Below are 17,192 nucleotides of genomic sequence, written 5' to 3'. Positions count from 1 at the left end.
TACCATGACAACCGTTCCCGGGAATAACCCACGCAGGCATGCAACACGTGCAAAATGTTTTTTACACCTGATTTCATGGTTAACCAATAATTCCAGTTGGAATTTCCAAAATTTTCAGTTATCGAAGAATGAACCGATATATTTGACCTAACAGGTGCCCCCTTTTTTCTGTAACCTTATCCTTTACAGCAGCAAAGTGAAGCCAGATGTTGGTGTAGATTTTTTAAATGCAAGGCTGATCGGACAGCAAAACAGGGTAATTTTGTTACCCAATATTTCGGTTATAGACAAAACTAACCTTCTTCAGAGGCTGCAGAAAGCTAAGTAAAAATTGGAAATCACGACGGTTACAGTTATTGGTTATCTATCTCCTTTTAGTCTTTTTAATCAAAGATATTCAATACACATGCGCACACAATTTGTTACATCTTTTATGTGATTATTTTCTTTATTGTAAATTCGTTAGTTTACTTTAGGCAGGTCCACAACAGCCTCTGGCTGCTAGATTGTAAACCTGCGTTACCAAATAAATCTACTTCTGTACACGTTGCTGCTTTCTATGTTTTTCAACCATAATTTCAGATCTCAACTTTTCATTAGTATTGATCATTTTAATAGTGTCTGTTTTTTAAACAGAGTTGAAGATAAGGTAAATTCGCCACCGTATATAGATGTCAAACAAAGCTGACATTTTGAGTGATAAACGTTCGTCACTCGGAGTGCATCAGGGAATTGCAAAAACGTTGTCCCATAAAAAGTATGAATCGTAAACAATGCGCACTGATGGAATTATGGTGTGACCCAGCACGTGCGTGTTTCATGTTTTTTCTCTGTCTGCGAGAATAATTAATTGTCCTAAAAACCACACATGCTTATATTTCTAACAAGAAGAACGAAATAAGCACAATACATACCACCCCAATAGGTGTGGGGATCTTGTGGTGTATAAGTTTGGAATTGGGCCATGGACGTTTTTTTTTAACCGAATCACCATCATTGTATGTAAGAAAACTGTGAGTGCATAATTAAATGGATTAAATATGATTTTTATCTCTTCAATAGGTCCTGACAGCTGTGTTTCTTTGCACTGTGTATGGTGCTTGCTGATAAACAATTTATGGACTGATTGATACACAAAAACAGTGCAAATAAAGTTAAGTAGCTAAACAAAAAGAAGAAAATTAAATTAATAAACAAACTTGCAAACAGATATACAAGCATCTCACTTTTATTGTATTAATGTCCACAGGATGTAACAAGATATGTTACAATTATTTTACACTTTCTCTTTCTTGTACAGTGGTAATATATTACTATTGAAATGTTACTCCTCAAAAATATTATCAATATTGTTTATTTGCATGACTTTGAATCTACTACTAATTTTTTAGAGGCAATTTACAAGTCTCAGACTGAAATAAATAATATAATAATTAAATTATTGATGCCAGAGCAAGACAATAAAAACAAAGAAATAGGAAAAATATAAATAAAATTAAGATTTGATTAAAATTGAAAAAGTATTAAATACAGTCATGTCAGTATAGAGAGGCTATATAGCATAGTGTAACATCATTCTTGGTATCTCAAGCACATGGTATAGCTGGGACGTGTAGAGCAGCACAGAAATGATCCTCAGCATGTCTGTGTCTGGAAGGAAAAGGAATAAAAAATAATATCAGTTGTCTAACATTGAAAAAAGAAAAACCTTAAGTTACATACTCAGTATACAGGTAGCATGTTCTTAGCTGTTCTAATAAATATAATAAAATATATATAATGATATTCAATCATATCGGAATAATAAATGGACGGAAGGAATAAAAATTGTATAAGAGGTTTAGGGAACAGACAACTTTATCCAAAGAAGAGTGATACTTTTAATAATGAGATTAGTATCCAGAGGAGTTCTGCATAAAATGAATGGAAAGAGTCTTTTTATTTCAGTATTGTTATTTACTTTTTGACAATGACAGTGCAATTTCAATGTTTTTCCTTATAATTTTGTAACAATGCAACATTTTAATACCAAATTCATCCAGCAAAGATATTTCAATGCATTTAAATTGATTATGTTCTGACTGCACTAAAGCTTGCAGTGCCAGTGTGGATGTCCTGTTATAAAACCCTAGGGAGCCAATTTAGATTAAATTTAAGGTAAAGTTCTATGAGGCCACATGCCCGCAGGAACTTTAACCAGGTTCTGCAGCATCAAGGACTTGGAGTTATTACTCGCTATAATGGACTACACAGAGAGTTTCTGCCCGGGTTACTGGGTTAGGGTTTAGAGGTACCTTTTTCAGGCTGGAGGTATATAAATGGGTAGGGATTTCATGAGCTGAAGAATAGAAAAGGGTTCTAGATAGGGAATTTGTCATTTAGGTATTTCAATGTATTTCAAACAGGCCTGGGCAACAAAAAAGAGATGCAGTGTTTAACGGTAGGTATGGTATGTAAAAGGGGTTCCATTTGCTATGAAAGAAGGTACATGTATATCAAAGGCTTGCCTTTTCTGACAAACTGGTATATGAAAGGATAAGAGATTCGACCTCAGGGCACAGCCTCCCCATGTAAGTGTACAATTTGACTACCATCCCTTCCCCTCACCTCCACAGGATTACTTCTCACCCACCCCTGGAATTTTATTGGGTTTCCAGTAAACAGTTTTACAGTAATTTTCTTTACACCTGGATAGAGAGAGAGAAATATCCTTTGACTTCTAAGAAACCACTTCCAATCAATCAAAAGTCCGAAAAGTGCTAAGTAAATTCTTGACAACTATACTTTCACATGAAGCTACCTTAATAAGTCTGTTATTTTATTACTAAAGCCTAGGCCAGGCATCCACCTTAAAAACCACTTTAAATAGATTAACATTATTAAATCAGATCAATTTGATCACGACTATTTAAAACTTCATGGAGCACCACCTTAGCAGAGTGGATATTATTTGTTTCTTTACCTACCTTATACAATGATTCTTATTGCACTCAGAGCACACAAAAGGCATAAGTCCATGTTGGCGACAAGTTTTTAAAGAACACTTGTTGCTTTTCTTTGGTTTGCCTACAATAAGACTTGTGCAGCCACTGACAATATGTCTTTCAACCTACAGAAAATGACAAGAATACACAATACTTTGACACTGCATGCCTGCCAGAAAATAGCTTCAGTGGAAGTAAATAAATAATCAGTTATCTAATAATCTTTAAAGTGTAATTAATATAAAGTGACAAACATGTCTCAAATAAAACTTGACCCATACTGTGAATTGTTCTTACTCGCATTTAAAACTTGGTTTATATTTAATAATTTTAATAATTAATAATTTGTAGTGCACGGGTTTCATACGGAAATGCTCACCTGTGCATAACAATGATACAAATTAAAGAAAGATACATATGAGTTTACAGTAATTTACAATTAAATTTACAATAATAATTTATTGTTATTTAATGCTAATGAACTAATAAAACACTTTTTTAAATAGAAAAGTGTTATTAATATTTAAGGAGTTTCTTCCGTGAGAAGTTCAATTTCCATAGCGTCGGGTGCTGCCAATATGAATGAGCAGTCTCCTAAGGTCGCTGAGGTCTTAATCGTTGGTCGCTGGAGCTAAAAGTTTTAAAACAATGATAGCCATCCTTGCTGTCATTTTATTCATCAATTTTAACACTGATTTGTGTACTGCTTACAAACTCACCTGTCTATTGACATCCTCGTCTTTAGATTTCTTTATAATTTGATTGCAGATTGGACAAACAGGAACTTGAACCTGTTAGTCAAGAATGTTCGCATTTCTGTTAGCAACATCAGTACACCAAAATTCAATAAAATAACCAACTAACAGCTAGTGCATACAATTTCAACCTCTGCATGTTGCGCTCATCAATCATCAGTGTCAGATGTCTTTTAAAAGACTTAATTGTTATTACACAGAATATTTTGCAAACATTGAAGAAACCATTGGACCAGTGGAATTTAATTGGATAGCATTGGATTGTCTCAATATTTATTGAGAAATGGGTTGTGGAGGGGTCATGTCAAAGTTTCAATGTGATTAAGATGTAAGAAGTTGAAATAATTTGATTATCTATCAAAACCCAAGGGGCTAATTTGTTATAATTAAGTGGCAATTATACTTACATCAGTTAATGTGAAGTGTGAACACTGATGACTTCCAGGTGTGCGATGTTCCAGACTATTTACAAAAGAAAAAGCAAATGACAAAATGAAATGATGAGTCATATCACCATGATTCACATAATTTATCAAAGCAGGATTTTTAAAATGGGAATTCATTAGCTACTTTAATTAGTAAAAATTAAACTTAAATTGAGGGAAAATATTAAACTACTAATCCATGTTTTTTTTTTTTCTATCTGTTTAAATGTTTCTTTTTATCTGGCTTGCTTGTTTTTAGTATTTCCCTACGATTTAAGGAAATCGAATGTTATCTTGATGTTGAGTAACAAGATTTATGATCACGTCTAAATTATTTGACAAAAACGTAACAATGAGGTCTTAAACTTAACTTATTAAAAGCTGTTTTAAATAAATAGCCAGTCAAATTCAGTTCAGTTGCCAGACTGCCATGGTAGGTGAAGTGATTAAAGCCAAATTGCTTTTCGCCGTGAAGATCAACTGCAATACTGGTTAAGTCTGGTTCAAATGTTCTCAACAAAAGTTAAACTTAATAAGATTAAAGATTTCATTCATACTGAAAAAATCTCTTACCAGAAAACCTGTTTGCAATGTGAGCAGTTGAATGGTAGGAAGTCAAGTCGTTTACAATCCGCTAAACTGCAGTGTGTTCCAAGAGAAAGAAGATCTGCTTCTTTCGCCATGATGGAACTTTACTCAGAGTGTTCTGATTCACTTTCCTAGTCAGCCGTTTAAATAAGTTTTGCTGAGTCATTGTGATGATACTTTCATACACTTCTCACCTTGTCATGCATACGATGCATCCCTCCTGATGTATATGAAGTAATTCTGTTCATAGAGCTTACCGCTGGCCAGTAACTTTCAAATCGTGAGCCTCGTTCAATGGCCACCCATCTTCCACAGACTCCCAGTCAGGACAACTTGGACTTTCAGATTGTACCAGCATCACCTGGAAAACCCAAAAAGAGCAATAATAACGGTAGCTCAGAATTTCCGAAATGTTCCAAATAATAACTGACCGGATTGTGTAATGTGATTTTCCCACCGAAATTTTAAAAAACTTTCGTGATTTTTAGTCTTTATTTTTATTCCTGTTTAATTTATTTACTCTTATTTTTTTTACTTCTTTATTTAATTTTTTCCATTTTTTCATTAATTTATGTCCAGTTTATTAATTCTGAAATATTCATGACGTTTTCTTTATTTTTTTATTCTTCCCTGTGACAGTTCCCGTCAGAGACCTCTGCTAGACAGGAGCCCATTAATGGGCTCCTGTCAGACCTGTACTTAAGCCCCGCCGATTTCACACTTTTCCTGAACTTTAACACCAGAAAAATAGATGAAAACTTAAAAGTATAAAATTTTTCCGTTTCCAACCAGACCTTCACTTCTTAATTTGATCGGCGGATCAGCTTCATCCGTCTTTGATACCGTCACTATTTGAGCAAGTTCTTTTCATAGTTTCTTAATGCTTCTGTGTATATTCATTTCTTATCATTTTTAAGAACAACTGTGAAGCGTAACGGAGCATTTTTTTTTTGGGAAATTGCGCTATACAAACTTGTGTTAATTGTTGTTACTGTAATTCTATTCAAACGTTACCAGTACCATTTTTTGATGCGTCACGCAAGGATGGCGTGACGGTTGATTTTCTCCTTGGAGCCTGAAGCGGAAACGGGCCGAAAGAGCCACCGAGGCACTTGTGGAAAATTGGCCTAGTAATGTATTCTATTGTTTAGCCTGAATCGTTTGCTCAGTTTTGGTCATCCCCACCTTGAGCAGTTCACGTTACTAGGGCCGGGTTTTAGAACACTTCTATTAAATGGACCTGAGGCATCTATTTTGTGTTTCAAACAGTTACAGGGGATGTATGTAAACCTCTGTCAGCCTGACACCATATTTGTTTATACTGTATTAATTTGCTTTTTATTTTACAGAACAGTTTTGTTTTTCTGCTGAATTCAGCGTTATGGGAGCGTCCAAACTATACTTAAAATTAATGAGATAAACAGGCAATCGAGTGACCCCTGAGTGAACCCTATTGTAGCTTACGTTACCACGCAAGGTCACTTGGGACAACATTGTGCAATGCGCAGCTAAATCGATCGATCGCCGTAGGTTTCGTAATTTCAGTCAAGCATAGCGTGCACTGCGGAGAGCTTAGTTTACTATCCACGACATCATGGCTAAAATACAAGGTAAGATCAACTCTTTTAATGCATTTTTGCTGCGTTATGGCCTAAGAGGTTTTATTTTTCTGAATGTGAACTCTGACTCTCAACTGGCCAAATACCAGCTGTGTTTTAAAGGAGTTGCTTTGTACTGCTGAGCTTATTTTCTGTATTGCAACTTATATTTAGTTCAATTAAATCATTAGCAAAATTGCTTTCTTTGCCTTGTTTTTGTAGCTGGTCCTGTTGTAGAAATGAAAGGAGATGAAATGACAAGGTATGAGATATGAAAGTCTATGCCAAAGACCAGTAACGCCAGTGACTCAGGCTTAGCTTGTGTCTTGTATTTGAATATAATTTGTACATGAACCACTCAGTCAAGTACAAGAACCTTTAGATGAAAGAAACCAATACTACAATTTTACGTCAAAATAATTACTGTTCATTTATTTTCAAGGAAGTAAAATATCAGGCGCTGCTACACTGATCGGAAATTTGTTTGGCTATGTTAGCATTATTTATTCAGTGATTCGTGTGGAAGTAAAATTACTCGCCGATCTTCTCCTTACAGGCAAACAAGGGAGCGGTTTTCGCAACCTCTTTCGTGACAATCACACGCACGCACTTTCGTAAAATCACGAGAAAATATTTTCAAGAACACGGAAAAAGTTTTAGAAAATTCCGGAACTAAATTTACTGAGCCATGAAATTTGTAGCTTGGCGATGCCATTCGCAGAGTAATTAACAACTCATTAATATGTTCAAGAGGGACGCGAAAACGATTAAAATATAAACCTTACGGTATTATGGGTTTCTGGCTTTGGTTTTTAAATATTTTACTTTCGTTGATAGTTTTGAAAGACTGCATTTTAACACACTAAGCAAATGTAATGTTTTTGTCTCACATTTGCGTCAAAATATCCATTCTCCGTCCCAGCAAAAACCATGGCGATATAATCGAGCACACAATACAGGTCTGATCTAGATAAGCAAGGGCCTGTTTTAGGTCCAAAATTTACACAGTTAGGATCTTCCCTAAGGAAAATCTTCAAGGTTACTCCCTATAATTTAAATAGCTGTGACTGCATACAAATAATGAAAGTATTAGTACTAAGACCTGCAAGTATACAGAGGAAATTACTGTGGACGAGAAGGGTCACTTCAGACTTTGGACCTTGGAATTGTCATTAGTTGCTTCATTTTAAATGCTCTGTAACATGTTTTGATGATTCTCATTTACAGCGTATCTGTCCTTGAAAACAAGTACAATTTGATCCTATTGCATATCTGGTTTTACATAATAATTTAATATGAAGTGTTACATACCAGCTGTCACAATATTATTATAGACTCTTTAAACCCTCTGGAAATGAATGCCTTTGTATACCCATCCCATTTGGCAAATTTGTCTCCCTCCCCCATGGGGCGAGGGAGTTGGTTTAGGGCATAAATTCAATTCAATTCAATTCATTTAAATGCCTTCACATTCATGCAAATTTAATTATTTCCAGTTTTTAGTTGCCAAAAATTATTGGAGTAGGTCACTGTACAATAACTTAGAATAAAAATCACAAATTATTTAATAATGTTGGGAAAACTGTCCAAAAAAAAAAACATTTATAATACTTTTCCAGATCTACACATTTTTTTCCCCCTGGAGGCTGCAGGGGTGCATGGGATTAGTAAAGAATCTTGTTGAGTCTTGTACTAATTTTTTTTTGCAGGATAATATGGGAGATTATCAAGGAAAAACTTTTGTTTCCATACTTGGATATAGATGTGAAGTCATTTGATCTTTCTATTGAGAACAGAGATCAAACAGATGATAAAGGTAAGATAATGTCAAGCTGAGGCTTCTCCATCTTGTCAATCATGGTCCATGCATATTAAATTTTTTGACAATGTTAATTGCCATTCCTTTTCTTCTCATGACTCCTTTTAGTTACAATTGAAGCAGCAGAGGCTGTGAAGGTTTACAGTGTTGGGATCAAGTGTGCTACAATCACTCCAGATGAGAAGAGAGTTGAAGGTCAGTTTTACTTCTATGTTATAAACACATCTAAATTGACTGAATTCATTAGCTGCTGCCTACTTCATTCCCTAACTACAGTGTATATTGACCAAGTCTTCAAAAAGTGATTACTTGCAGAAGCTTTGTGACAATTTATAAAAGCTAAATTATATTTTAGCAAGGTAATTTTATTTAAGTGGCTAGATCCCTGGTAAGAATAAACACAAGTAAAGTAGTACATCACTTGGGTAGCCTGGGAGCAAGCTGACTCCTGCCCCTCCTCTTCCCCGAGAGCTTGCTCGCAGGCTATCACTTTGGGACAATGTCTATCTGTACATAGCTTATTATTTAAGTATCTTAAATAATTCTAGAATAATACTTATTTTAATTACTTACTGTTAGTAATATAAAAATTATTTATTAATAATAAATTTATTAAAGTTATATTTTTATGATAACCAGAGTTTAATTTGAAGAAAATGTGGAAATCACCCAATGGTACAATCCGTAATATCCTTGGAGGAACAGTGTTCAGGGAAGCAATCATCTGCAAGAACATTCCCCGGCTGGTACCTGGATGGTCCAAGCCAATCGTCATTGGCCGTCATGCACATGCTGATCAGGTAATATATATTTTGCCACAAATCTGAATGTAGTTGAAAGCGTGAATAATTTTATTTTCATGGTGTTCTATGCCAGTACGATCCATATAAATTGAGGATAGTTCAAGTTAAATTTCAGACGTCTTGAAATCAAGGCACCCGACAGACTGTAGGACAGGTGTTACGTTTTGTTTTATTTTTTTTATTTTTTATTATTATAATTATTATTATTTATTATTATTATTATTTTTTGCCTTTTATGAATAAGAAGTGTTTTATGCTCACTTCTCAGACCCCAAATTGTAGCACATAAAAAGTCTGTTCTGAGTGTTCTTTCACCCGTTTGAAACTTGAGATCACATAATAAAGTTTCTAATTGCATTTTATCTCCTGATTGCAACAACAGACCTGATTCTTAACAAATATCCAATTATAAGCAAGGTTGCTGCCTTTCAAGAGCCTGGAGCACCCAGGAAAATGCTCTGGGTACCTTTATCTTTTGCAGCAGCACCTAACACTTCACATGTTGGGCTCCTAACTTTTCGGCTTTTGGCCTTGTGACTCCTTGAAATTTTTCTCAGGCAACAGCATTGTTTTAAGTATTACTCTGTCATAAGTTTACACTTTTGGTTCAACTTGTTTTTAACCTTCGTCAAGAATTTACTATCATTTAAATTAATTGCTTATTGTAAATTCTATTATGTTTGTTTTTGTTTTCCAATATACCGCTGATGCAGTACCACATACTATCCTTATCACTTTTGTGAGTCAGTTTTTGTTTGGAGTGTTGTCTTTGTCATCTGCTTAGGAAATGAAAGTTTAGACAGCCATGTCCAATTTCCTTTCCTTTAGTTTTGTACCACCAGTAACCTTTTTCTTTTTAAGGGCAAGCTACATGTAGCTAAACCTCTGTGATATGGCCCATCAACAGCCTGATTAAAGGTCTTCTCCTCTAAAATAATCCAAGTATAGTAATGTTGTTTGTATTATCTTCATGCAGTACAAAGCAACAGATTTTGTTGTTCCTGGCCCTGGTGAGGTAGAGATGGTCTACACACCGGCTGATGGTGGTGAACCAATCAGATATCTTGTACATAACTTCACGAATGGGGGTGGAGTGTCAATGGGCATGTTCAACACAGATGAGGTAATTTATTCTAGGTTAAGATGGGCTGATTGTACCTAGCGGCTAATTTAAGGGGTGCCTGGAAAAAAGCCATAAGTGACTTCTGATTAATTGCAAGATTCTCCTTCCAAATTTCCTTGTATTCGCTTGTGAAACAAAAGACGAATTTGACCTTGCATCAAAAGTCACTAAGGGCCTTATTTCGTGCACCCCTTCAATTGTAGTCTCGATTTTTCTAGGAAGCTGAAAAGACAAAATTGTTTTTGGGCATCCCTGATCAGCTGCATATGAAGACTGTTTGATTTTGGGGTGGTGGTGCTTGATCGTCAGTTGATGATAACGATCAGCTGCAAAACTTTGAAGTCCAACACTCTGCCAATCAGGAGAGATTTTAGCTCCTCTCAGTGATTATATCGGAATCCTCGGAAAAAAAATTGTTTGTTCAGGAATTGACAATATCCATTTAATTGGATGTTAATAGATAATTTTACTATGATTAATGGCTGCTGCAAAAAACGCATTGTTAAATATATAACTTTGGGGTTTGAAGTGCAGAGTTTTCATTTTACTTGAACGCACACATACAGGTCGTAACATGACGATTTATAATTTTCCAAGAATCCATAAACGTTTGAGGTTTGGATTTGCCGTGATGTAGCATTAATCTCCTCAAACGCTTTTTCTAATGGGAACTATTACCGTCTCCCTCCACAGTCCATCAAGAATTTTGCCCACAGTTCTTTTAAGTATGCACTGGAGAAAGAATATCCTTTATACATGAGGTAACGTAAGATATCTTCTATAAGATCATAGCTGGCATGCTGTTCTGTGGCATTTGTTCTTTACACGAATTATGTCCAGGATTGAACGCGAAAGTTACAAATTTTTGTCACAACTTTCGGAAAATTACAAATTTACGGAAATTACGAAAATTTGCCAAGGAGTGAACGAGAACTGCGAAAATTAGGAAACTTGCAAAAATTCGCAAAGCTAATAGTAAGATGTCAGATGGGGGTCAACGAGTCGACAAAATGTCTGCGAAAATTACAAATTTTACGAATTTTAATTTCTTTGTTTGTATGCAATTTTCACAGTTCTAGTAGAATTTGCAGTTCTCTTCTACGCAGATGCACGTACATTTATCGGTAAAATGTTAACATTCCTGTTGTTAATATTTTCTTTGGGGTGGGGCGGAGGGAGGGGGGGGGGGTGGAGTCAAGGGCCTGCAGTAGTTGGCACAACCTGTTGTTGTGTCCCTGGCTGACAAGTTTGGAGAAGCTAATTAATTTGCACATTCCATTTATTACTCGGGCCGTAAGGCTGACCGAGTTAAGGTTTCGGTAGCATTATCAAATTCTTTATTCTTTTTGGAACACAAACTGCGAGGCTGATACGACGTGAAAGAGTTGACTTTGCGAGACAACAACGCGACAGAAACCGACAAAACAGGGCTGCAACCGTGGACAGCTGTTTCGTTCTTATTGGAACTCGTCAGCACGGTGTAGCAGTTCTATATGAAACCAGCAACAGAGCCAGCTCAAATAAAATGCAACAAAACCCATGCCCTATCAAGTTTCGTACTTTGAACCTGTCCGCTCTCCGAATCACGCGTTGCCACATCACGTGCCTCAGGGAGAAAGCAGGCAAAGCATCGAATTCCTGTCTCGCAAAGTCAACTGAATGTAGATGGATAAAACCATCTTAACATTGAAACGCATGGACAAAACCATGCTTAAAAGGCACAGCATATCGGATCTGTTAAGACCTACGGCCCCAAAAAATAAAGTAGACGTGAAAACTGCAAAGGGCCGCGATGGGCCGAGAGATAAGACTTCGGGCCACGAGTTATTGTTCTCGGTCTCGTTTTTTGTACTCGGCTGGTACGAGTTACGTTTTCTGTTAAATTCTTTACATTGTCGGTCGCGTTCTTTGTTTTCGGGCCGTGAGGAGTGTTTACAATATGCGAGGCAGACGTGCGAGGCATGCGAGGCATGAACAACTCCAACATAAACTGCGAACCGTTAAGCTAACCGGGAAGCTATTTAAGCTAACCTAAGTGCTATTTCGGCTAACTGGAGTGCTCTTTAGGCTAACCGGAGTGTTTTTTAGGGTTAGTTTTGTTTAACCGAAAATTTGGCAACTAAATCAGTCTATGACCTCGTGGGCCAAGATAGATAAAGATGTCTCACGTTTACTATAGAAAAACAATCAATGTAGAAACGGTTTCTGTCTTCAAATGAAAGGTGAATAACAAATGCTTTCCCCTGAATTTCATTTAAAAATATAAACAGCGAAACATTGAAAAACGTACAAGGATATAAACGTACGCGTGATGCGTAACGTTACTCTAAATCCCCGGGGGGGGGGGGGTACTCAACAGATGCTTGGGTAGCGAGGTGCGTCCCGGGCGTTCAAACCCTGACCCTGTTTAAGACACAATTCTCCGATTTCCCTATCCCGTTTAAGACACAATTCAAAATTTCAGGCCCTTTCTAAGACATTTAACCCAAAATCACACCCCGTTTAAGACTACAATGAAATAAAAATACGCTAGTTTCTTACTGTATTTTAATGCATTGGCAATCACAATCTGTTTAAGTCATTAGGTCAGGTAGGGATACCCTGTTTAAGACAGAAAGTGATGAAATAGATACCCCGTTCAAGACAAAACACCCTGAAAACCATACCCTATCGGGCCGCACGTCCCCGTTAAAGTCACATAAGGGAGTACCCCCCCCCCCCCCCGGGTTTAGATCATACCGAAAATTACGATCCGTCATTGACCCAGCGTCACATACATGTTAGGACCGTACAAATGGTTTCTGTCTCTAAACAAAAGGTGAAAACGTAAGGATTAAAGCCCGGGGATTATAAAAAGCATTCGTATGACAAATGTCGTTTTCCCCTGTATTTCATTCTGACTACAAGAAATTCAATTCTATCTGGTGGTTACTTATTGCCTCACTATATCTCTGTATCTATCTATTTGGTAGCTTGCGAGCAAGCTCTCTTGGGGGAGGGGGGGGGGGCGGGAAGGGGAAATGGCGGGAAGGGGAAGGGGGGGGCGGGAATCCATCCCCCAAGAGAGCTTGCTCGCAGGCTATCTATTTGGGGGAATTGTCGATGCTGGAGGTTATCACTGTTAAAAGATTGTAGGCTTAACCCACCACACAGTCAAATATGGCCCGAGTATAAGCTGGAAACAGCTTCTTGTTTTACAAACATTACACGGCTTCCATGAAAATTATTTTTAATTAATGGAATTCCTGCTTCAGTTCGGTTTAGTAATATAGATCACTTTTAAATATTTTTCAGTACGAAGAACACGATTCTTAAGAAGTATGATGGTAGATTCAAGGACATTTTCCAAGAAATATATGAAAGGTAAGTTTGTAAATGTTCCTCTATGTGGTACAAAGTAGCGTTAGGTCAGAATGTTACAACTGAGAAAGTGAACTCTAAAATACACGATTGGACAACTAACTTCTGAAAGTTACTGTACCATTCTGTAGTCATGTTCATCTGTAAAACTCTCCAGAAGTCTTCATACGTCTCGTTTAAAATATCAGTCATTGGCGGGATTTTCAAATAAAATACATCGATGCTAGTTTTGCTCGCAGCTGGGGGGGGGGGGGGGAGGGGGCAGTCCAGTGTGTGGGATCTAAGGTTCGTGCTTTTTGTTCTTCGCTTATTTACAGGGACTACAAAAAAAAGTTCGAGGAGAAGAGCTTGTGGTATGAGCACAGGTTAATAGATGACATGGTGGCGTATGCACTCAAGTCTGAGGGTGGTTTTATGTGGGCATGTAAAAACTATGACGGAGATGTGCAGTCCGACTCTGTTGCTCAGGGTGAGTAACAGTTCTGCTCAGAGCGATCTTCGATTGAGTATCGTAAAGCCAAAGGCGAAGTAATCTCTCTGGCCATCCGACGCCAAGCGCGGGGAAATGCGTCCCGAAAAAAGTGCAAATGCGCGGGAAAAATCAAGTCGCGATTGGTTTTGGTCTTACTTTCCCGATAGAGCGGTTTCCAGTTGAGTGTCGTAAAACCAAAACCAAAGTAATTACTCTGGCCAATCACAACAGATGTAAACAACACGAGCCAATCAGAATTCGAAGCAAATACAGGTAACTGGCGCCAAGCGCGGGAAAACGCGTGTGGCGAAAACACGATTGGTTTTGGTTTGGATTCCCATTGGTTGAGAAAGTGGCGCGAGTTTTGTTAACCAATCACAGAGCGTAGTAATGCAAAACCAAAGCAAACGCGAAATTACTTTCGACACTCGATGAAAACCGCTCTAATTGCTTCCCATTGGTTGAGAAAGTAGCGCGAGTTTTGCTAACCAATCATAGTACAGCAAAACCAAAGCAAACGCGAATTACTCAATGAAAACCGTTCTATAATTTGCTTACACGGTGTAAGGTAAACTAATTAAGTAAATGTGCGCTCATCCTGTTTGTAGGTTTCGGTTCGTTGGGAATGATGACAAGTGTTCTTGTTTGTCCCGATGGTAAAACAGTGGAAGCTGAGGCAGCACACGGAACTGTGACGAGACATTACCGTATGCACCAACAAGGCAAAGAGACCTCCACTAACCCAGTCGGTAAGGAACTTATACTTTCCTGAACAGAGGTTACCGTGCGGATTTTGCGAATTGTTCTTACAGCAGACTTACGAGAATGTCAGCGTTTCTGCTTAACAGGTTGTCTATAAGAATAAATAAAATAATGAAATAAATAAATGGGAATCTTAGTGGCACATCCACAGAGTGGCTATTCGTCCACTTTTTCCAGGTCGAATTGGAATTTGGAAATGTTGGTTTTTGTGGAGGGGGGAAAACCGGAGTACCTGGAGAAAAACCCTCGGAGCAGGGACGAGAACCAACAACAAACTCAACCCACATATGACGCCGAGTCCGGGAATCGAATCCGGGCCACATTGGTGGGAGGCGAGTGCTCTCACCACTGTGCCATCCCTGCTCCCACAGAAGAAGAAGTAGTTCTATTAACCGGTACAAGAAAAAACGTTACCTGTTTAAGATGTTGAATATCGATCGAGGGTTGCTATTTATGGCTGTTTGTTTGTCTACAGCTTCAATCTTTGCGTGGACTCGAGGCTTGCTTCACCGAGCTAAGTTGGACGGTAAGATTCAGATGTTTTTGTTTTTGTTTTTCGTTGTTGTTGTTGTTGTTTTTTTTTATATAATAATAACACGTAAACAAAGCGAGAAAAATACTGCAGAACCTGTGGAAGATGCAATGGTTATCATGCAGGATAATTGATTAAATGAGCCCAGATAGAGTGCACAGTGCACCAGTGGCAGAGAGCTTCAGTGAACGCGGCGAGATTCCTTTTTAGAAATAAATTTCTGTTCTCTTTCTCCTGCCAGTTCCTTGTTTAATTTTTACCAGTCCTAGAGTTTTACTGTAACTGTACTTGTAATCGTAACATAAACAGCTGTATAAACCAGAGACGAATTCTTTCCTAAATTAAAATATTCCATCCCGAATGCAGAGATTTCACCAGGTCTGCTTCTTGGCTCTGCCGGTGGGCCATTTTCTACTCTTTTCACCGTCTACAGTATTTTAGATTAAATTTGCGGAGGATTTTCAGTAACTTTATATCTTTTCTTATCACAGGTAACGACAATCTTGCAAATTTCTGTCGCACTTTGGAAGAGTCCTGTATCGATACAATTGAAGGTGGTCACATGACCAAGGACCTTGCGGGGTGCATCAAGGGTTTGCCAAATGTGCAAAGATCGGATTACTTGAACACGTTTGAATTCCTTGATAAAATAGCGGAAAATCTGGCCGTCAAATTGAAGCGATCTCCGAGTCACCATTTGTAGTGTAAATGTAAAATTGGGCCGACTATGTGGTATAAACGAAGCTGGTTATTTTTATGGAACGTAACTGAATTATTGTACTCGCCAGGAGGTACTCGCTAATTTTTGGAAGAGGCAAGGTGACAGTATAGTCTAGGTAGTTTTTCAACTCAACTTGCTCAGATTGTTTTAGTACACATTTTATTCTCGCCTTTAGTTTTACTGTTTAATTTGTATTATTTATAAATCAGAAACGTTTTGGTATCATGGAAATGAATGTTCATTCGTCACAAAAAATGTTTCCCAGTAAGGTTTACATGCCAAAAAAAAAAAATTAAATTAAAATAACTTGGGAAAAATTGTTTTAAAAATTGACTTAAGTTAAATTATATTCCAAATGAATTCAAAGCTCTGTTTTGAAAATCTCTTTTAAACCTGAAATATCTTAATTGTGAAAATGAAATACGTGAATGAAAGATTGTAATTCCAGAAGAAAAGCCCGCGTTAGTTTTTCTAAGGAGTTTAACAATTTATTCATTGTCAAATGTATTGCAGCACCGGGAAGCGAACTTTTTACATAAAAATATAGTCTTCAGGTCTTCGCTTGCTTCACCTACAAACTTGACATTTGGTGTCAATCACACGACCAAAATAATAAAGGTGAAAACCTTTTTGATTTGTTTTGTGTTTTTTGTTTTGATTTCGGAACGGGGTGAGGCCAAGTCATCTATTAAATGACCCGGGATGCCGAACTTGTAGCGAATAATCCACACCCATAATAAAAGCATTTTACCATCTGTCTTTACTGACCAACATCAGTATACCAACATCAGTATACAGGGCGTGTGTCATGTGACCTGCCGTAATGATTCTATTTAGCAAACCCCTTCCAATAAGCGCTCTCTCTTTTCATATTCGTCCCTATTCCAGTGAGTGCTTCCTTCCATTCTGCGCCCCATTTTCATAAGCATCCACCGTAGTGTGACATCACAATTTATACAACCGCTGTCATTTGGCACACTGGCGTGCGGCCCGGTCAACAGTTGCTACTGCGCGTGCCAGAAGTCGCAGGATAGTTGTAGCCCGGGCGGTTTTGGTCCCTAAATTCTTGGCTGCATTCCACCGGCCATTGCGGAGCCCCTCCATCAACGAGCTTCTCGGCGTTGGTACAGACTGGGTTCATCGTAAGCCGACTTGATCCAACCACACATCATCTCGCTGTACCGCAAAGTGAGTAACCTTAAGTTTCCTTTCCGTTATCTTGTAGTTGAGAATTTTTAAGCATTAACAGA

The 17,192-nt window shown here is 37.6% G+C and overlaps 2 protein-coding genes across 2 annotated transcripts; one reads left to right on the top strand and one right to left on the bottom strand.

Annotated features, from left to right (window-relative positions):
- Positions 1-1,210: 1,210 nt before the first annotated feature.
- LOC146456498 (AN1-type zinc finger protein 2B-like) lies at positions 1,211-4,971 on the bottom strand. The gene is made up of 5 exons (XM_085092605.1): positions 4,738-4,971; positions 4,147-4,201; positions 3,704-3,775; positions 2,967-3,109; positions 1,211-1,650 (listed from the first exon to the last, which is right to left on the bottom strand). The coding sequence occupies exons 1-5, from the start codon at positions 4,845-4,847 to the stop codon at positions 1,587-1,589; spliced, it is 444 nt and encodes a 147-aa protein (XP_084948731.1). The 5' UTR covers positions 4,848-4,971; the 3' UTR covers positions 1,211-1,586.
- A 1,268-nt stretch (positions 4,972-6,239) lies between these two features.
- LOC146456497 (isocitrate dehydrogenase [NADP] cytoplasmic-like) lies at positions 6,240-16,571 on the top strand. Its single transcript, XM_085092604.1, has 12 exons — positions 6,240-6,362; positions 6,573-6,612; positions 8,060-8,166; positions 8,278-8,364; positions 8,809-8,969; positions 9,949-10,095; positions 10,789-10,856; positions 13,390-13,458; positions 13,773-13,924; positions 14,536-14,676; positions 15,165-15,215; positions 15,713-16,571. Exons 1-12 carry the CDS (start codon positions 6,347-6,349, stop codon positions 15,922-15,924), a joined length of 1,251 nt encoding a protein of 416 aa, XP_084948730.1. The 5' UTR covers positions 6,240-6,346; the 3' UTR covers positions 15,925-16,571.
- The last annotated feature ends 621 nt before the right edge of the window (positions 16,572-17,192 follow it).

This window comes from Pavona decussata, unplaced genomic scaffold (assembly GCF_977016875.1).
Source record: "Pavona decussata unplaced genomic scaffold, jaPavDecu1.1 SCAFFOLD_254, whole genome shotgun sequence".
In the NCBI taxonomy this organism is placed as follows: Eukaryota; Metazoa; Cnidaria; class Anthozoa; order Scleractinia; family Agariciidae; genus Pavona; species Pavona decussata.
Note: the sequence above shows the minus strand (reverse complement) of the source record. Positions and strands in the feature narration are given on the sequence as shown.

What these genes read in the sequence shown, in the direction of transcription:
- LOC146456497 (XM_085092604.1), top strand. An exon ending in GCATGTTCAACACAGATGAG is followed by an intron (nt 10,096 to 10,788) that starts GTAATTTATTCT and finishes CTCCCTCCACAG; the next exon opens with TCCATCAAGAATTTTGCCCA. An exon ending in GTCCGACTCTGTTGCTCAGG is followed by an intron (nt 13,925 to 14,535) that starts GTGAGTAACAGT and finishes TCCTGTTTGTAG; the next exon opens with GTTTCGGTTCGTTGGGAATG.
- LOC146456498 (XM_085092605.1), bottom strand. Translation starts at nt 4,847, where the DNA reads ATGGCGAAAGAAGCAGATCTTCTTTCTCTTGGAACACACTGCAGTTTA. An exon ending in CACACTTCACATTAACTGAT is followed by an intron (nt 3,776 to 4,146) that starts GTAAGTATAATT and finishes CTTGACTAACAG; the next exon opens with GTTCAAGTTCCTGTTTGTCC. An exon ending in AATAAGAATCATTGTATAAG is followed by an intron (nt 1,651 to 2,966) that starts GTAGGTAAAGAA and finishes TTTTCCTTCCAG; the next exon opens with ACACAGACATGCTGAGGATC.